A 21,901-nucleotide genomic window follows, 5' to 3' on the forward strand; every position below is an offset into this window, starting at 1 on the left:
AGAAAGTACCAGTGCCTTTAGACAACATGCTGACATATTCACCGTGCCCTCCACCCGGGGAAGGAGCCAGATGTGTCAGCTCTGGCAGATGTGGTGAATCAAGTCTAGCAAAAGAAACACGGAAAACTTGCAAGAGGGAGAATGGTTTCACATTAGGCAATGCTGAGGCGAAGGCAGCTTGCCTTCCTGTTTTTATTTCCATGCTCTGGCCCGTCACTTGCACGAAGGGCCGGCGCTAGGCCGTCACCCTCCCCCCTTGCCCCCGCCGTCTGGGGCTGCCCGAGGCTCCCTGGGGCGGCAGCCGCTGGGAAGGGCAGGTGCAGGCTCCAGTGGAAATATATTTGCTTTGGAGTGGCGAAGAGAGGGGTAGTTCATTAAAGTTGATTTTATAATGAAGGGCACTGGGGAAGAGGGGGAACTGGGTCACTGATTTGTTGTAACAGAGGATTTAGCGGCCCGCTAATTGCTTTGCAGTCGCTCTGTCGAATGCAGTGCCCGATCTCTTCCTTTCACTCCGTGCTGCGATTTCTTTTCTTGCAGAGTTCAAATGCTGCTGTCTGAATCCTGGCTTTCTGAGCATTTTAGTGGGGAAGATGATTTAGACTGCTTTAATTCCTCCCTGCCCATATTTGAGGAAGAAAAGAAAATCAAACCATTTGCAGTTAATTTCAAGCAACGAGCACAATGGTAGTGACACAAAGGCAATGTTTGATTTACTGTAATAATGTAATTATAGCCCTAGAGTATCAGAATTAAGGGTGGTGCCATTATTTCTTCGTTTGCATTGCTGAAGAGAAGGGAGGGAAGGTCTGAAACTGCAGACGTTTGGAAAAGTGCAAGCTTATTTCTGTGACAACTATTTATCAGCACTTTCAGTGTGAGTTCACAATGATTCATTTAAGAAGAAGCTACCACTCTTCTTAAAAACACACACAAAAGCTCAGCGATAAGGGTTGGCTTTGTCTGATGCTGGTGGAAGACACTTAGCTACTAACAGCACGAATGTTTGCTGGCTGCCCAGACGAGGCCAGTTCATTTGGCTTATTTAGCTTTAGTGTGAAGTTAAAATGTGTAGTTGAAATACTGAGATGGCATCTGCGCTAGAAAAGTCACCATCCAAATATCAAAGCAGTTTCTGTATGAATTGGGTCAGTTAGCTTTATTGTATTTGAAACAGATTTTTTAAAGATGGTCATGAGGGAGACTATTTGTCTCTTGCAAAATTAATTGATTGTAATAGACTGCAAATAATACATCACTCACTGCTGACAAGTATGCTTAAGATGTGCTCGCCAATCACAATATTTTTAAATACCCATTTTTAAATAGGATTTTCTTTTCTTTACATGTGATAATTAAGAGATTTTTTTACCCTGATGATTTCTCTATACATATGCATAGCCAACAGGATAGGGCAGTTTTAATTTTAATGTGAGAATTAAAATAATAAAGCTTTTTATATGGTTTGCTTATTCCAGGTGGAAGTAGACAATCTTTCTAAGTCTGAAGAGTTTCAATATACAATTAATTTCCAGTGCAAACTTATTTGCATAGGGATTGTATGGAGTCTTAAAGGCCTTGTCCTTGTACCTTTTGCAGGAATCTACTGTTGTTTTCACAGAAAGCAGAGGGGAAGGGGAGCTTGTGCTATAGTGGAAACAGCTACTCAGGGACCTCTTCCCTGTTGCCAGCGGGTGGGCATTGAATCGCTTTTGTGGTGGCAGTGGTGCAGGATTCCCAGCAGCAAGTCTTATCCGTGTCTGGCTGGAGTTTGGCCATCAGGACTCTGGGAACTACTGACCTGAGGAAAGTGCTGCACTTGCTGCTGATAGCAGCTGGTGGGAGTCTATATGGAGAATTTGTCATTCTTAATTTTTGGATGGGGCAGCAGAGGTTCTCAGTTCTTGAGGATCAAATCTTTCAAAACCAAGTGCCTAATGAAAATTAACCTTTGAGGCTGGAGCTGGATGGACTCTGACTATGCACCCCAGATACGGGATTGCTGCATTTAGGAAGGTCATGTAATTTAGGAAGGTCATGAAAAACACTAGGAGTGTTTTTCTAAATTATCTCAGTTGAGTTGCTCTTGGGATAGGTTTGTTAAAAATGAGTGAGGCCAACACGTGGTGCAAGACCAGGCTGATAGTGGCTGTCTAACTGGTGTTGGGATCAGAGGAACCTCAGCTCCCAGACAGATGAGCCTGTCATATGTTGTCAGTGGCAGGGAAGGTTGCCACCTCTTGCTGGCCACCTCCTTCCTCTGGAGAATGCTGCCACCACCAACCACTGCCTGGGGAGCTGTGAATGGAGTGGCTCCTTTGCCCCAGTCAATCCATTGCTTGATATTATTGTAGGTGCACCTTGAAGGAGATGAGGTATTTAGCTTTCTTGGGCACCCAGATGGTTAGTGGTGGTCGACAGAAGGTGTTGGGGGTGGACATTCATGTGGTGAGAGAAAAAAGCAGGCAGTGCCACCTACTGATGGCTCGACAGAGACAGCCCACTGCTGCTAACAGATGTCCCCACAGCCCCAAGGAGTTTGGGTTGGAGTGGAGAAGGGCAGGGAGAGCAGACAGATGCGGTTTGGCGAGGAAAAAAGAATTACACAAAGTGCTTCTTTATTGTGAGACTGCTTCCCAAAAGGCCCAGATGTTATCCTGCACTTTTAAGAGTGAAGAAAGGATCTGTTAACAAGAACTCCAGAGCTGCTGGAAGCATAGAGCTGATACAATTGCAAACCCACTCTTAACTGTTCCTGTCCCTGGAAGGCAAGCTGCACATCTTGATGCTGAAGTCACCAAATAGTATTTTTTTTTCCCCATTGAATTCCTTGGGTTGGCAGAGGGTGTTGAACTTGCAAAGCTGCTGGCAGGAATGACTTTCCATAAGGCACATGTCATCACATAAGTTAGAAGGGCTACATTGTCCCTCCTTTTAAGAGTAGCATTCATAAAACTAATCCCAATCATTTGTTGAATGATTTCTATGGTTGTTTCTCAGTTTTATGTGAGAAACATGTAAATCACTCCAGAAGACTGGTTTGAATTTCTGCCTCCTTTATGGGAGCTGATGACTTGCAACCTCATCCAGTTTCTTTGAGGAGAGCCCAGCACTGCTTCTTCTGCTCAGTGGCTTGGAGAGATCAGTGGTCACCACAGGATGCTGTGGGTATGATCAAGTTCTCTCTTGCTGCTTCCCGTTTTTCATGGGAGCAACAATGAATGAACGAGGTCATTCCGGGCCGAGGTCAATATCCTGGCCTGGAATTAGTTATGACCAGGACAGAATTGCAGAGGGAAGCACATGGTTTTTATAACTTATCCTTTCATTCCCCCTGACCCCCAGTGTGGGAGATAGTTAGGTAAATCTCCCTGGTATCCAGTGGTAAGGCACATGGGAATTGTTCAAAGCTGCACTGGGCAAGGTTGAGACCTGACACTAAGAAGGGTGGTCAAACACTGGAACAGGCTTCCTTGAGAGGTGGTCAATGCCCCAAGCCTATGAGTGTTAAGGAAGCATTTGAACAATGCCCTCAATAACATCCTTTAACTTTTAGTCAGCCCTGAAATGGTCAGGAAGTTGGACTACATGATCATTTCCTGTCCCTTCCAACTGACCAACTGAAATATCCTATCCTATCCTATCCTATCCTATCCTATCCTATCCTATCCTATCCTATCCTATCCCTGAATTGGATCATTGTGGCCCTTTTGCACACGCTCTGTCTTCTAGTTGCAGTAGTGTTCGGGAAGGGCAGGCAGGGATGTGGTGGTTGGCCAGGGGGCAGGAGAGGAACCCAGGAAGAGGATACCAAGTCTGGCATAGTTCTGCTCCTCTGTCTTTCTGCTCTCTGCATGGATGCAGTGTTGGTGGATTCAGGCATCAGCTCAGGCTGTGCTTGGAAGTGTTGCAGGCCTGGTTTGTGAAGTATCTGAGGCAAATATATAAGCTGGGCTTTTCAAAAGATTGTTTTTATGGTTTTTTGTGTCAATACAGTCATCTGATGGTTCAGGTAGATGCCCCATGACATCTAACTTCTATTGCCATTTTTCATTGAGTGATGGCTGTGAAAAACTTGACAAGAACTGGTTCTCACAGGCACTCTGCTAATACTAATATTGACTCTTGACTAATTTTAAAGGAGTTGTTATTTTTCATCACACTCAGCTGAACTGCTCAGTTTAGGTAACAGACACCAGACATGGATATTTTATATTGTTTTAGGCCAGATTTGGAACAGCTTAGTTTGGATAGATTTGCCTTTTTCTTGGACTATGTAGCTGCAGATAGACTCCAAGGTTATTTTAAAGCTTGCCATGAAAAGTTCAAAATTATATGATTCATACCTAAGAAAGAAGAATTATGCAGATGGATTTATTATAATGAATTCAAGACAAGCATTTCCATTTCTGAACATGTGATGCACAGAGGTTATTTGACAGTTTTGTAATGCAAAATCATGTCATGACAAAGGGTTAAAGTTGTGGTGCAGTGGAACTGAGTGCCAGGGCAGTGAATGGAGGTCGGGGAGCTTCTGATCTAGCTATTTACAAGATAATGAACTATGCCTCCAGTGATATCAGCCTGTTTCCATTGAAATCATGGTTGTATGAGTGATCCATTTGTCTTCGATGGAAGGTTTTATACAAAAGTAGGCTGCTTGAATGACTAAATATTTGCAGGGTTAGCCCTTGAGCTTGTGCAGTGCAATGCAAATTCAAAGTGCTGTAAATGTTTTAGTAGAAGAATTTTCCACTTCAGAGTATAAGGAAAGCAGGGAGGGTAAAAGGGAGATAAGGTTACTAAATCATAAGATTATAGCCAACATAATATGTGTTGGAGCAGCAGGTATGTATGGATATGAATACACATATACTTCTAAAATATATGGAGATATCTGTGGACCTTTATGGATATAGCAACAGATATGGGTAAATACACATAGTGTTCTGTTTCTGAGTACTACATTCCAATTTTTCTATTAATAAAAATGTTTAGTAACATGTTTAGTAACAGTGCCAGGAATGAGATTCGTGTACCTTTTAGTACTTCTGGAGTTTAGTGCTAATCATAACGATACATTTTATAAATAAAGCCTCAGCAGAACTGTGAATTTAGAGTTTAATATTTGAATTACCCACTACTTTCTCTTGGTTCCAAAATCCAGCATACAGAATCCCACCTCACAGCTGTCAGCACACAGTTTGGGTCGCACTCTCAAAAGGCTCTGCATGGTGCTGGGGATGTTCTGTGGGAGTCTTCTTCCAGTGCAACTCAGCACTTTGCAGGGCTTGATTACTAGATTTCATTGGGAGAAAATCAATTTACTTCTTATGTGCCATCTTGATATATTCTATAGCAGGAAAGTTGGCACTGGGTCTATCTTTAGTAAATTTAGGCATTGAGTTCCCTGCATTTTCCAGGTTCCCTGCATGTTACAGGTTTGCATGTGCTTTTGGGCTGATTTGCAATATATACAAATATTTAGTATGTATTTTAAAAATATATAAAACATTTTGAAATACATGTGCAAATATTGTGTGTATACATTAGGTATCAGAACAGGCATATGCATATATGTCATATATACAAAAATATATGTGTATATAGGTCTCATGTGTATATGTATGTATATATATAGATGTATGTACCATCAGCAATGAGGGGAAATTTTTAAAACACAAGTGATTAATAAATCTTAAAGTGACAGAAATGTCTCAAATCATGTATTGGTAAGTCGTAGCTGTATCAGGCTGTGCTGGGGATTTCTGTTCTTGCAGGGATGTACTGTCCGAGTGCTTCAAGGATGAAAGGTGAATCCAAGGACTAGTTGCCTAAAAATATTACATTAACTTAGCAATAAAATAGCAAGAGCTTCTAAAATACGCTGTTCTGGTTTTGAAACATAGCAGCCTAAGCAAATGGCTCATCAAAAGACCAGTAGGAGCTTTTTATTTCCCCTGGGCACCAAAACACTACAAAATACAATCTCGACACAACCAGTTTTGATTAAGCAACTGTATCTCCATGTATTTCTGAAAAGAAAGGCTGTGTCAAGTGTTGACTACTGTCACTCTTCATACATAATGAGATTGTATTTCATTGCACTTTTCTATTGTGGGCAGAAGTTGGGTCCTACTGTAGTCAAAATTACAAGAGAATAGCAGTCCAAATTGAAAGAGAAGAAAGTTAGGTTTCTGAAATTTACTTCTGGTGTAATGCAGTTGAGTCTGTCACTTACATGACAGCCAGTAACAGTATGCTTGAAGTTCACATTCCACGACTCACAGAAATCTCATGTTCATTAAAGAAAAAAAAGGGGAAATTGCCAGTTTTTGTGGTTGTAGAGAGAAAAAAATATTCACAATGTGTTGTAATTTTTAGGGAAATGGTATGATCTGTGCAGGGGCATTTTGCCCTCCAGCAGTCCTGCCACAGCCTGTCAGCAGAGCCGAGCTGAGCCAGCAGAGCCCCAGCTGGGGAAAGTGGCTGGAGACCTGTTTGGAAAAGGTGGATCCTACTGTTTGTGACTGAGCAACCTCCACAAAGGAAATGTAACACTTTGGAAATAGTTCTGGTTTGATATTTATTTTTTGGAAAGTCCGGCTGGTGTGTCTACACCAATGCAGGAGGGCTCATCATTCGCACAGACTTAACCCTGCTGATGACAGCTTAATAAGCTTTTTTTTTGTGTTTTTATTCAGTAAGCTTGTTGGCTTTTGTGTAGAGGGTGACCTCTGCTTTTGCCCTCCCATGCTGCCCCAGCTCCTCTGAAAGGGGCACCTCTGTCCCCATAATTTGTAGTAAAAGGGAATTGTAAAGGGAGGTGAACTGGCCAGCTGTAGGGACACGGGCTCCTACAATGCAATATAACTTTCACAGGGACTGGCCCTGTATGCCCAGTGTACTTAAAAACTGTTGGGAATCAGGGGGAATTTTGGGTGCAGAAAGACTAATGCAGGACTGAGCCTTTATGAACGAGAAAATCCAGACGGCAAGGGAATAATTTGGTAAACGGGGCTACTCGAAAGAAATGAATTATGACACATGATGTGAGAACAGGTCAACATTTCATATCTGGCATACATTTTTCTAAACAGACAGAAAAGCATCCCAGTATCGTGACTGTTTGCTATTAGATTCTACACAAAAATATATTGGGGTGGCATTTAAATGCAGCGACTCGAGATAGCAAAAAGATGTGGGATTGTATTTCTTTCCATTCATTTAATTGGAACCATACTGAAAAAGCGTATGAAAACCATCACTCTTCAATATGTCTGAAGTGTAGCTTTGTGACGCTGAGAATGATGTCCAACATAATAGAATTTCAGATAGAGGAGATATTTTGGCTCATCTTTTGCTTCCAGCTATACTCAGTTTCCCCGTGTGGTTATTTTTCTTGTTATTGTATGCACCAGCTATCTGTTTCTTACTTCACTGTCTGGGAATACAAACCATTCTGTCTCATTTCTGACCTTAAAATGGATTGGACAAAAACAAAAGGAAGTTAAAAAAAATGTTTTGGGTAGTACCCTTGTACTTGTTCTTTGTGTTGTGTAAGTCAGCTTTTTAAATGGAAGGCCTCAGTATTCTTGCCTGGGAATATTTGGCATCTATATATATTCTGTACTTTGTACCATCTGTGTGCTGGGTGGTGGTTCATCAGGAGGGGATGAATGTAACCATTTCAGATGCTTAACTGGCTGTTGGGACTTGCCCAGTTTGTAATCATGGTAATTGCACATACAAATATGGCCATGTAATTACATGTACATTTTTGCATTTAGTTTCAGGAGTTCATTTAGAAAAGTATAAATGCAGCCCAATAAATCCTTTATATCTCAGATTTCTGTGCGTGAGGTTTTACTTAAATCAGTAACAGCTCAGGTTAGTTTATAGATATAGTCAGATACTTGGGCAGTGAAGACTTTTGCCAAGGTACAAACTGGACACTAAAATGAAAGAATTGTGGACAAAATTCCAGGTGAGAGCAAACCTAACTTGTTGTTACTGCTATTGACATTCATGGATCGAGATACAATAGACACAAATAGGTACTGTAATAAATTTCTACTCCTGTGATCATATGCACATAAATAGATAGCGAGACTCATTTTTCAGTATTTTTTGGTGTAGATATATATATATGTATTATGTTTGTATAATCAAAAGGAATGGATAATGGTTGTTTGTCTTCTGTGTTTCTATTCCCAGAGTTGTTTTCACAAATGTTGACAATGTCTGATGGAGACTGATACCTCTTTTGTATTCAGTGTTACTGTGAACCAACAGTTACTGCGGTACTGTCATTTCCCAGTCTGGATTGCTTGCTAATTTCCCTTATGGCTTTTTTTCCCCGTGGATAGTATTACTGAGCTAAAGACAAGAGGTGAATTCTGCAGATGATACAGAAACGCTCACTCAGAAGTGAGGGTTTTTGAATCTGCTGAGCTTTATCCCGTCTCCTTAGTGTGCCCACACACATGAGAGGTGGGAAGTAGCTGGTAAGGACTGGAGAATCCAACCTTCCCCGAGAAAATAATACATACTGTAGTAAATATTTTCATTTAATTCAACTTTTGGTTAGTGTTAAACAGTTGTGCTGATGTGATCCTCTAAGATTAACTCCTGGCAATAAACTGCACAAAAGCGGTGTCGCGGGTGATAAGCAACAAACCCAAGTCTGGTCTGAATGGCTCTAGATGGAGAAATTATTGCTGTTAGTATCTTTGTCATGGTTGTGGCAGTAAAGACAGACGTCCATTTTCCTACTTTAAATGTTCATGTTGGCATCTATCACATATCCTCTTTTTAGCTTGTTTTAAAATAAAATAAAATATTTTAGCTTTTTTTTTTTTGTTTGTTTAGGTTAATGTCCGTGTTTAAGCAGCTGTTTTGAAATACAGTGCCATTTTTACATCAAAAAGAAAAACTGTTTACTTCTTTTGCATTTTTTGGCACCCTTTTTTCCTTTAAATGTAGACAGCTACAGTAAAAACTATCAGCATGGCTCATAACAAATCCCATATTTGCTGACTTTAGCCTGGTCTTTGCTTTTCTGCCTGGGGAGGTCACAAGCTCGGAGAGCGTGCTGGATGCTGGAATCTGCTCGCAGGGGCTATGTGCAGCCTCAGCCACTCCCTCCGGCCATGGCACTTTGCTTTCCTCATGATTTGGGATCAGTCCCTGTTCTGGCTGCCTGAGCCTGGCTTCCTCTGCAGAACCATATCTGAGTACCCTCAGCACAGAGGAACAACCCTGTCATCTTCCCTGGGCTTTTTAAAACTAAAAGAGGTTTGAAAAATCAAATTTCTCAAGGCAAGGCAGCAGAGGAGTAGCAACAGGGCATTTTTTTTAATGCTGCATTTTCACATCAATCCTTTTACTGTATGTTTTATTTGACTGGGGGCAGAGATTACATTTAATTTTATTTCATGTGCATGCTGTTCTGGCTGGAAAGTTGTGATCAGATCCTTATCTGGCTCATTTAATATCCTCTCTGCCAGGACTTGGCAGGGAGTTCATAAAAGCCTGTCCCCCAGCCTGTCAGACATTGTCCCACTCCATATAAAGCAAGGCAGTCTCTCCTCCACAGACTTTAAATATTCTTCTAGCGCAATTATTTGTGCAAGTGGAAATCATTCAAAAATCCTTGGAAAGCAAATAAAAGAAGAAGCTGGAGTATAGCTGAAATTGCCATTTAAATGCTTTTAAATTGTAGAAGCTACTGGCAGATAGTATTTTGGAGTATTTGCCCTGCTTTAATGGTACTGTACACAGAAATTCATCAGGTATAGTGAGAGGCAATTTCTGGCTGGGAAAAGATAAATGTTGGCTTTTCAATTGCTTTTCAAGGTGCTGTGTCATTGAAAACACATTGCCACTCAAGGCACAAACTGTAATCCTATGGAAAATGTAATTTAAACTATTTTACAATATTTTTAAAGCATAAAATCAGTATTATTTAGTCAGGTATTGCATAGGTTAAATTACCTTTCCTCAGATAGTTTTCTGTTTCTGCACTCATAGATATGTTAAATTATTGTTATTGTTATTTTTTGTCATATATTTATCATGGGTTGGCCCTATCTGGATGCAAGGTACCACCAAAAGCCACTCTCTCTCTCTTCCCTCTTCATCTGGAGAGAGGAGAGAAAATACTTTAAAAGGCCCCTGGATTGGGTTAAGGAGAGGGAGAAATTCAGTAATTCAGCATTCAGCAATTAATGTCATGGGCAAAATACTCAACTTGAAGAAAAATTAATTTAGTTTATCAAATCACAGTAGGGTAATAAAAGATAAACCCAAATCTTAAAAACACCTTGTGCCCACTCCACCCTTCTGGGCTCTACTTCCCTCCTGATTTCCCTGCCTCCTTTCCTGAGTAATGCAGGGGAGTGGGAGTGAGGGTTGTGGTCAGTTAACATATGCTGTTTCTGTGGCTCTTTGCTCCTCAGGAGAGGACTCCTGAGAGTCTTCCCTGCTCCAGCATGGGGTCCCTCCAATGGGAGACAGTCCTCCATGAACACCTCTGGTGTTGAGTCCTTCCCATGGATTGCAGTTCTTCATAAACTGGTCCAGAGTGGGTTGGATGTAGCCCACTGGATGTAGTCCTTCAGCCTGTGTTCCCTGCAGGGTGACAAATCCTGCCAGAAGCACTGCTCACAGCCTCCTCTGGGAATCCACCTGCCAAGGTGCACTGTACTGATGCTGCCTGGTTGTGTTGTTTTCAGCTCTATGGCTATTGCTACCAAGACAGCAATGACATCCCAGACACACTGACGACCATCACTGAGCTGGGCTCGCCTTTGGAGATGATTCAGCTTTTACAGACTTCCTGGGAAGACAGATTTCGGGTGAGTAACAGCTGTTTCATAAGGATTTTTAGGAGACCGAGAAATAATATTATGAAGCAGGGGTTGTGTACTCTTCAGTGCAATTCACATTTATTAAATGTTTGTTTTGCATATGATTGCATCTTGGTTTAGAAGCAATATTTAGTACTCCTCTTCTGTAGTGTTTAAGACACTGTTATTTTGTCTGCCAATATTATCTAATTGTAACCAGTTATATGATATCTCAAAACATTTCTTACTTGTTAAAGCTTGAGACACAGGAGTTTTGGCATTGTGCTCTGCAACTGGGATTTAAACAATAGAAGGATGTTACATTTCTCTCCTGATCCTTATCATAGGTTTGTTTGATAATTGTTTTTTACTGCTTCCTGCTCTGTTCATTTTTTCCTGGGGAAGAGTGAAATAAATGTACACAAATCTCAAACCCAGTTTGTCCACCGCACTGGCAATTTACCAGGAGCACGAAGGTCACACTTAATTTGTCCAAAATGAAGCCAGACTGCAGCAATGCTTTGATCAAGACAGCTGTCTCGCTTGGTGTATATGGGGATGTGTCGTTGTCTGAGGTTAACTCCCTAGGACATTAAGAGGCAGCAGCAGTCTCCATCTGAAACACTTTGGATTGCTTGGCTACATCTGTGCCAGAAAATTAAAAGTGCGCCTGAGTGAACTCCGAATGGAAAGAGCAAGGTGCAGCCCACGGCTGTGCTGTTGCATTCCTGCCCTCTCTGAAGGCTGTGTGCAGGATTGGAACCTGTTGGAAATGGTCTCTGGGCCACGCTGCCTTCTGGATCCTGCCTGGGGACAGTGCGGGAGAACAGCCTCGGTGCTGGTCAGACCTGGCCAGAGACCATGCTAGCCAGTGTGCATGTGGGATTAAGTTTCTGTGCCCAGGAATGTTCCCTGGCAGAGTTTATTTTACTCATACAGCTGGAGCAAGTGTGTTCCCTGCACTAAGCTTCAGCTCCCTTTCCCTGAAAGAAGCGTGGTCTTGATAAGGCAGCAGAGGTACTCAGCAGGGTTCCCAAAACACAGAACCACCTGCCTTTAGCTCATCTCATCCAGGGAATGCAAATAATGGACTGTGATAGCAATTATGTACAAAATAAATGACCCAGAGATATGTGAGATTATGGGTAATAAACAGAGAAGTTTCTTTCCAGTGTGGCTATTTCTGAGTGACCAATTGCAAAGGGAGATAAAGGAGAATTAGATGAAGACCTTCATAGAGGTAGAATTACAGGTGAAACATTCCTGTGACAACTGTAACGAAGTCCTAAATAATGTCATGCTCATTCGTTTTTCTAGGATGCAACTAACAGAGAAAGGAAGGAAATAGAATTGTCTTCTTGATATGTGAGACTTATTTGTGGTCCAGTCCTGAAAATGACTGCATAAATCCATGAGGTTATTCCTACAATTGTAATTTCCTTGTGTGGATGGACTCAGCAGTAAGCTGAGTAAGCCAGAGGTGTGTGACACAGAGCAAAGCCTTCACCTGTGTGCTTAAAGCTTGTTGTAAGGGAGCATTTGCAGTCCCAGCCTGCAGCAGGTCTGCATAGCAGAGCCTGTTGGGGTTGGGCACAGAGGTTGCTGGTGCAGGATCAGGGGGCTTTTTGGCATTTGAGAAAAGGCAATAATTTTGGATGACAACCTGTGGGTTTGCTCAAGCTAAATTCTGGGTTTGTTGGCATTTGAAGATACCTGTATTATAGGTTAGCTTGGGCTAGATGGGCTTTTTCTCTACAGTGTGTTGCAGGATAACACAGACATGACTTCTGTGTCCTTCCAAGGAGAGGTAAGGGTCAAGTTTAACATCCCATAACCACACTTGTATGCACCTACATACACCTCCATATGAACTATAGTATCCTGTAAGTAGGACAAAAATGTTCTTGTCTGGTCAGCCAGGAGAAGGATTAGGTAGAAGCATGAGATGGTTCTAATATCCCACAAGTGAAGGGTCTGAGGGATAACTTCAGCTATGCTCAGCTTTCTTATCAAGGATGTGTTGAGGTGCACCCTTGAGTGTATTGTTTAAGCCCCTAGACTGAATTTGGGTTTGACTACTTCAATGCACATGCCCTTGACATTATATTTTAATAGAAAACAAAGATTATATATAAACAGTAAAAAGTCTGCTAAACTGAATATGACCTATTATTTATTTAATACATAAAATTAAAATTCTGGTATTCAACTGTGTTCATGTTACTGCTACCTTTGGATTAATAGGTTACATAGTAGACTGTAAAGGAATGCATGAATTGAAAACAGGACTTTGGTAAGGGGGCTGAATTCAATGTTCATCAGGGCTGCTGCCTGGTAAGAGTTACTTAAGTTTCTAATCTGCAGTAGAAAAGTGAAACATCAGCACAGAGCTCCCACCTCAGCCTCAAAGTGGTGCATGAGGGTCCACCATGGCAGACCCATCGAAGCAGATAGGCATATACCCTTACCCTGAGGCATGGTGCAGGGTTACAGTGGACCTGTGGAGCTCCTGTTCCTGGGAATTTGCTTCCTTCTCCCCTGGAAAAAGGAAAAAAAATCAAAGGAAACAGTGGGAAAAAAAATTACAAAAACAGTCAAGAGGCAGGATCAGTACAGAAGCAATACAGACACTGTCTGCAGTTGGAGCTCCAGGCATGGGTGCAGGGCAGTCCAGCCAAAATTTCCAGACCTGGAGTTTGTAAAAGAGCAGGATCAGACTGTGTAGTCAATGCCTGTGCAAAAAGCGTTATTAAAAGTTAATGCTTTTATTTCTGTTAAAAGTAAGAATAGCAACAATGAACCCTGCTTCAAGAATAGTGTGGGAAAGCACTTGTAAAGAAGCTTATTTTTGTTTCAAGTCTCTCAGGGTTTTACAGTCAGCTATGCTAATCCTGTGAAAAATACCTTGGTTGCAACATTTAGTTTTGAGGGTAGGTTATAATGCTTATATTAAGTCATAAATTTATGAGCATATCTTCAGCTAAAGTGGTTTTGTTGTATACTTTGCACTGAGAAAACAATGCGAGGTACTCATGTTTTTGTGTTTCAGATCTGTCTCAGCTTAGTTCGACTTCTGCATTACTTGGCTCACTCTCCTCTTGGCTCAGTGACATTACTGGATTTTCGCCCTCGGCAGTTTGTGATCGTGGATGGGGAGCTGAAGGTGACAGATCTGGATGATGCCAGTGTTGAGGAGAGCTCTTGCACCAGTAACAGCGACTGCTTCATGGAATTCCCTGCGAGAAACTTCACCCTGCCCTGCTCAGTTGAGGGACGGTGTCAGAGCATGAATGAAAAGAGGAATCTCTACAATGCCTACAGGTCTGTGATCAAATAAAGCCATGTAGGATTAAGAGTGGGCCTAGAGTTCCAGCATCTTTTATGGTTATTCACATCAATGAGCACATACTGACTCAGAACCAATGCCCAGGAGTAAGTGAAGCCATGAATAATTGTTTCATTTGTGAAAATACATGGCATTTATAACGTCTGAAATATTTTGCATACTCTGAGTGTGATTCAGCACTCAGTCTAATTCTGTGTTGGTTGAAGCCCACTGAATTATTCACTCAAGCAGAGATTTTCATAGGAGTGAAGCATAAGCACTTTTGGAGCTTGGGGCCCACAAGCTCTGTGGTGAGACAATTCCACAGCTCTTTGGTATGAGTTAAGAGGGGTCATCACATGTTTTGCACCACCAGCTGAACAAAGGGCTGGATTCAGCGGGAGACTTAGAGCTCAGGTCACCTCCTGCCCTCTGGCTCAGTCAGTGCTCCCTGCCTTGCTGGATCCTGCTGTGGTAGGGTGATAACAGCCTCGGTGTGTCCCTGGAGCTGCTGGGATCACCCTCAGCTGCTGACATTCTGGGGTCTAAGCCCAAACCTCTTAAAGCAAGGGTGGTCTTTTCACCCTTCCCTCCCAGCCCCAGGTCTGTGTGAGCAGGTACTGTGGGACTGACTCCCAGTGCTGTGCCCACAGTGGGGGACACGCGGGCAGTAGGCCATGCTGGACCATTGGCCTTGCTGAAGGAAGTGTTCAGCTATTGTAAATCTTCCAAATTTGATTCTAAAGCTGTGTCCAGATTTACAGCTGGGTCCTTCTGGACGATGACTTTGTGTTTGTGGTCTTGGCTTTCCCCCATCAACCATTCCACCCCCGGAGGGTTGTGTGGGATGCTGGGGGAGCCATGTCACTGCTTTCCGGGAGCCAGTAGTGGATGCTCAGTGCCATGCTCATCCTGTGCCATTGCTGCTCTGTCTGATGGGCACTGCTGGGATGGGTGGCCGCCCTGGCTGATCCAGATAGGAGGAGGAGATCTCAGAGCTGTGCCATAATGGTGTGCTTATTTCTTAGGCTTCTCTTTCAAGTGCCGTGCCATTCACTGCCTTCCAGACCACAGCGAGGAGAGGCTGCTCCAAAGAGAGCCTTCTGCTTTGGGCACAGGGCGCTCACCAGCATGTGTATCGCATTAGCTGACCACACTGAAATGGGCTGCACCACATGACAGCCATCTGCAGTTGTGCAGCACAGTATTTAGTGTGTCCTCCAAGATTTTCCATTTCCATTTGCTTGGCTTAAAGATCTTGCTTAGCTTGCTAGCTTTTGGTTAAGACTGTTTTACTGCTTCTGGGTAAGAAGCCTTTAATAGGTGCCCATCCATCTCGGTTGTAAGTGGGAACATGTCTGTGGTGTGGTGGGCTTGTGGCAGGTTGCTGGTCACACCGAAGGAAGTGGTCTTTTCTAATACAGTTTTTAGTATTGCCTTTGAACTGCTCTCAAATGTGTATTTCATGCACAGTGCCCCAGTGTTCTCAGCCCCTGCTTTGCCTAAATTCCATAGAGACATGGGGTTTTGTTGAATGGTGGATTCACAGTGTGGGAGGCTGTGACCACCCATGCTAAGGCATTACATCAAGCTCTATGCACTTGTCTCAGAAGGTGAAATCCCCACTTCATTAGGGATAGGCTGCTAAATTTGTTATTTTCATAGGTGCACTCTGTTGCTGTAGGCTTAGAGGTTGCCCTCTGAAGCTGTTAGACAGAAGTCAAAAGCAGCAATATGTCAAACAATGCATAAACCCCTTGTAATTTTAAAACATAGCACACCCTAACCTTGAAAGCATACTTAAGCCTATCTTGCTGGTTTCTTTATGAGGTAAATAATTAAAGGAGAGGAAACATTTGGGAGAAACCTCTACAAGAACTGGCCCATCTTGACTTTCAGATGGTTACCTCCTGTCACAAGTGTGTCTCACTGTGTTTTCCTCCAAGTGTTTGGGGCAACAGTTTTCAAAGCACTGACAGTTTTGAAAGTAAACATAATTCATATTTTGAACTATAAACCAATGGCTGAGATGAATTCTCCATCATTGAGAATTCTTTAATGAAGATCAGATAGTTCTTGAAACAATTTGTAGGAACGAATATAAAATGATCTGACAGTCTGTGTTATGCAGATCACAGGGGATACCACTGGCCCTGGAATCGATGAATAACAAATGTTCTTGCAATTAAGTTGTGCAGACTTCAGTGTCTATACACGTCAGGATTTGACATGTGGGTGTTTGCAGTAGAACAGTCGCATGTCTCTGTAGCCCTGTAGCTACGGAAAAACAATAACCTCCGTGACTTGCTTCCAGGCAGCACTGAGCAAACTTAGTGACAGCTACTGAATTTTTGCAAAGAACTATTCACAATCAGTTGGATTCTGCTTTAGGGATAATCTCTAAGCAAAAACAATGAGCTAAACTTTACCAGACAAATTATTTGTCACAAATGTTGTGCTGCTCTTTAGATTTCTGTATGTATTTACATTGGCTGTTTCATACTCATCATCAGGACAACCTACCAGTGGATTATCCCACTTGGGAAAACCATAAACATTATTTTTGTTTGGGATGAAAAATGGAGTTACATTCTCAAAGAAATATTCATTGTGTAAATAGAGTGTCAGCTCAATAATACCTGCCTCTATGATCAATTTTTGGTATCGGTAACGGGATTTTCTAATTTGTGCTTATGTAAAGCATCTGATAGTCTCCCTCCTGAGCATGAGTCCCTGGGGGTTTCCATTTGACAATGTGGTCTCCGTATATGAAAAATTGTTTACTTTGCTTTGCAAGTTAGATGTGAAGCAGGGCAATTTCCCAATTGTGTTCCTGTTTTTTTCATTAGCTAATATTTATGTCCAGTAGTTCTGTTTGTATTGTCAGATCCTGACCTGTCCATCTCCATCTTAGGTTTCTGTGACACTGAGTTAGTTGCAATAGATAGTAGTATTGGGAGAGTAGTAGAACTCTGAAGGAGGAATATGAAAATTAAATGTACATCAAGGGATGGTAATGGCACATTGTTTTTTCTTTTGTAATAAAAATCATTAAAATCGAGTTTGGAATCTCCTTCTCTGTAGGTATCTAAAAGCCACGAGGACACAATCCTAAGTAACTTGTTCTAGGGAGCCCTGCTTGAGCAGGGAGGCTGGACTAGCTGACCTCCAGTGGTGCTTTCCAACCTCTCCCAGTCTGTGATTCTACCTCCATCAGTGAATATCTACATGAATGCATCGTGGTTATAGATAAATTATAGGAACAGAGAGGACGTTTTGTATTCCAGCAGCGTAAAAACAATAGAAGATGGCTTTCTCCTGGCACTTAATTTGAAAGTCTAAAAAACTGTAGTAAAGAAAATAGAAATTGCATTTATTAGAAATGAACAGTAATCTAATTTACGCACTTTCAAGGTTTGAAAAAAAAGCAAGCCCAAGATTTATGGGGTTGATGGCATCCTTTTAGTTTGTTGAAGTACAGACAGCTTTGCCAGTAGTCACAATCCATGGGGCTTCACAGCAAATTACTGTATTAATGGAACATTTACACGTAGGTACAAGGCAGCCTTGTATGTAGCAGCATGGTCTAGGTATGCTAGACAGCTGTGTGTGAATAGTCTCAGCTATGTATTTATTTGAGTATAGAAAGTATAGAATGCCATTATATTTCCTGAATAGGTCAGTGGCATGTAAGCAATAGGAATTTCATTCCTTATGATGTTCAGGAGTTACCAGATGTTTGTAAACGCTTGTAAAAAAAAAAAAAAAGTCAATATTGGTTACTTTTCTATTGCAGGTTTTTTTTTACCTATCTTCTTCCACACAGTGCTCCGTCCTCACTGAGACCATTGCTGGATAAGATAGTCAATGCAACAGGTAATCACAATAAACATGATAATGCCAAGTAGTTGCTTTATTAGTGTAGCTATTATGGTTGGGAGGGGAGGGTGCTGCTTTTGTGCTCACTGCAATAAAACTAGATGGTCGTTCTATCCAGGTTAAAGTTGCTTCCATACCAAGAAGGCAAGAATGGGCCCATATACCAGATAAATCCCATTTTTAGATTTTATCTAGGCTTCACAGAGATATTTGTTTCATCCTGACACCTCAGCACTGCATCTGAATGCAATTCCTTGTGGGGTCTGGAAGAACTTCTGTTCCTGGAAAGGGAAATTTTAATGGTAAAACCCAGGATACTTTCTCATTGTCAATGATACTAGTGGTGTTTTATACCTCAGGAGCCAGAGCCACAAATGACATTTCCATAGATCTTCACTGATGACCAAGGGAGTGGCTTTGAGACAAGAGTAGTTGCCTGTGACACTGAATTTTTCAGTGCCTTGCTCCAGTGTGCATCCAAAGGGAAAATAAATGATGCTGAGCTAAAGCTAATGAGCAAGCAAAGCTTTGGAGTTCCCTGTATTGGCTAATGTTGATCTCTTCTGAGGAGTTCTCCTCGGTGTTTTGCGCCTGCAGGCCTGGGGCTACCAGCTGGATGAGTCAGCCTCTGGAATGCCTGGGCCGTGTCAGGTGTGCGACCTGACTTGTAGGAGCTCAGGGATTTCCTGCCCACGTCACCACCCTGCCATGGAGCAGGGCACCATGGAGCTCCTGTGCTTAGGGCTTCATTCAAATAAAACCTTGTTTTGTCCTGTGCAGGTTGCTCCTTATCTAAGTAATTCTTTTCATCTACTTTTAAAGGAGAACTTCACTGGGGAATAGATGAGACAGCTGCTCAGCTGGAGAGAGTTTTGAATCTGTATAAGAGCGGGGAGTACCTGCAGAACACAACCCGGGTGCCAAAAGCTGGTAAAGTCATCTTTCTTGAAACTTAAAATTTGAAATTTTGTCATTGTTGTGGGGTTTGCAAGGGCTAATGTACAGAAATCAAAGCTCAGTGATCCTTGAAATAATGCAATATTTTATCTGCTTTTTGTTTCCTGGGAGCCTCCTGTAACTCTTCTCACTGTGTGATGTAGCTGGACATCCATAAGTGTGAGCAGGCTGTAATGGGAATAAGGAAATCCAAAGGGAGTTCTCCATGACAGATTTATGGAAAACCTGTTTCATCCCATCCACACACTGCTGTTGTAGTATCAGAACCTGCCTGAACATATATTGGAGAGAATCCAATCATGAGGCTGTAACGCCCCATGGTTTTCCTGGGACTTAAAACAAATTTCTTGTAACATAAATGTTTATAGATTGGAAGACTAAAATTTTTACTTCCTTTGCGAGGGAAAAATAGTGTGTCCCTCATCTTCTGCTAGCAATAGAATGAAAAGATAGAAAAAAAGAATAGGATGAAAACAAGGCTGAATAACAGTATCTTTTCCATAATATGTCTGTATGCTATTCAAGCTGTGGTACAAAGTGGTGCATGTTCTTCCTAGAAGGATAGCTGTGGAATTGTACATGTCAAAGAATATTATGTGTGTTGGAAATGACTATTAAGCCCAACAATTGTAAAAGCTGTTTTGCAAATTATTTTTGTGTACGTACAATGTTCATGTCAAACTGTCAACATAATTGACTGCAAGTTGATAGGAAAATTATGGCTTTGCTGCAAAAGCTCAGTAAAGAGGGAAAGATGGGTTCTAAATGAAGATGAATGTTGGCACAGGGGGTTTGAAAAGTTCAGTGAAGCATTTGCTCAGTGAAAGAGACACAGGAGCCAAATTCATTCTGGTTGTGGCTCTGTTAACCTCAAAGGGCCATGATACTAGGGATGAATTTGACCCACTTATCAGAATAATTCAATATTTATTTTGTTGTAAAATTGGCAGGAAAATTGTTGCAGGTGTTCATTTAACTTTCAAATTTTCAGCTTTTCATCACATCTGTGCTGAGTGATACCTGTCAACACAGCAAAATTATTTTCAGCAGTACAATCAATAGTACAAACATGTCCTTTGTTGAAGAAGTGCCAGGAGAGCTGAAGTTGTTCTGTGATGCTGGTTGATCCCAGGTCTAACTGATATATTAGGAGGAGGTGAAGTTTTTGGTTTTAGAGATCTGTCATGTTTATAGAGACTCACAAGGAGAGAAGCTTTGGACAGCAGTAGTCAATGTATCAGTGCAGGTTTCCACGGATACGAAGCAGAGCTCCATGTATATTTAGCTGCTGTAATAATTACACATTTTTGTGTTCCTTTAATTCTGTAGAGTCCTGGATAACGTAGCACAGAATCCACTACCCCCATGTTCATGGTTGGTAATGCCCTACTCTGCGAGGAGCCTGTTTTATTTGCAGGACACTGCTAATGGACTTACGCACTTCACAGTGTGACCAAAGATGTTGAAAATCTGTAGATGCTTTGTGTAACATATTGGATAATGTGCATTAAATACTGTGAGTGTAATATTGAATTCCTTGATAGGAAAATGCTCTCAACCAGGGACAAGCCAGAGGAATTGGGTATCTTAATAGAAATTAGATAAGATGTGTTCTAAGTCTTAGCTGCCGTGCCTTTAAGATGTGCAGACCTGTTTCTAGTTTGTTCTAAGGCCACTTTAACTAAGCAGAAAAGGTGTTGTAATCTCATTTCTATTTTAAGACTCCCTTTCCGTGCCAGACAAATATGAAGTAGTCATATCATGAGGGCTAAAATGTGCCTATATACCCACTTTTATAATTTTAATTTCCAACCATAATCTTTCCTCAACTGATATTTGACTGATATCTGATACTAATACTGCGTTGGAATTCATTTTTAAAATTTTCAATCCAGAGATTATGGAATTAGAAATTATTAATTAGAATTTATTCTGAGATAATGGAATTCTCCTGTGGTACAGTGGAGTTGCAGGAGAGGATGACAGGTGTCCCGGAAGGGAGTGGTGTCCAGGTAATCAGCCTCTTTTACTGGTAGGATGCTCCCAGCTGAGATTGCATCCTCACCCTGAAACCAAGGCTGAACAGCTGACCAGATGGAATATTTTCTATAGATCTTGGTAGAGGGGTAGACAGGGATGAAAAGGAACAATTGGGATATTTTCCCAAGCTGTAGGTTGAGATCCTGCTTTGTTTTTTTGTTTGGACAAAAAATACTTTTAAGATTGCATGATTTTATAAAATGTTTTCTGTGTTGCTCTGCGGCATAGACAAAGTTCAAGAAGGGTGTTTTTCAGCTCAGTGCCAAGTTAAGATAAAATTAAAGGTGATCATTTGGTTCTCAGGCCAGATTGGAGTTAATCAGCTTTGCCTTCATACCCCAATGGGTGCCAAGATTGGGGAGGCACAAGTTTGCATCCATATTGCTCCAGATGATAAAACTCTCACAAGGTGACTCACTCCCGGGACTTTTGCTCTCACAAATAGTAGAAATGATGGGAATTTCTGATGCCAATCTCCTGGCATCTAAAGGTTTAGTGAGGAAATAAGGCCTTTCTGGTGCACGACCTATTTTGAAATCCTAAAAGAACAGGAGGAGAATTCAGATCCAAGAATTTTAAAGTTTGGTTTGGTTTGGTTTTGAAAAGAAACTACAGAAGGTTCAGGTTTTGAAAAGAAACTACAGAAGCTTCAGAATTTGTCTTAGGTCTTAAATGCTTGGAATTAGGCATTATCTTGGATAGACCATTGTAAATTCATAGTAGGAAAGACAAGATCATGATCTTGGGCATGTCATGTAAGGCCATAACTAAAACATTAACCTTGAGGAAACAGTGTGTTATCTATGTGAACTTATGTTTTTGAAAGGAAGACCTCCTCCTATGAACACTA

The 21,901-nt window shown here is 41.6% G+C and overlaps 1 protein-coding gene across 2 annotated transcripts in view; it reads left to right on the forward strand.

The window, feature by feature from the left end:
- The window catches only part of PKDCC (protein kinase domain containing, cytoplasmic), a 36,462-nt gene that overhangs the window by 4,867 nt on the left and 9,694 nt on the right, over positions 1-21,901 (forward strand). The window contains exons 2-5 of one of the 2 annotated variants that reach the window (XM_053974540.1): positions 10,737-10,859; positions 13,900-14,171; positions 18,002-18,051; positions 18,877-18,984. In XM_053974540.1, the coding sequence (XP_053830515.1) occupies positions 10,737-10,859; positions 13,900-14,171; positions 18,002-18,051; positions 18,877-18,984 (553 nt within the window). Of the gene's footprint in view, positions 1-10,736; positions 10,860-13,899; positions 14,172-17,971; positions 18,052-18,876; positions 18,985-21,901 lie in introns of both variants that reach the window. The other variant, XM_053974539.1, reaches the window with a different exon arrangement.

The sequence above is a fragment of the Vidua macroura genome, chromosome 3 (assembly GCF_024509145.1).
Source record: "Vidua macroura isolate BioBank_ID:100142 chromosome 3, ASM2450914v1, whole genome shotgun sequence".
NCBI lineage: Eukaryota > Metazoa > Chordata > Aves > Passeriformes > Viduidae > Vidua > Vidua macroura.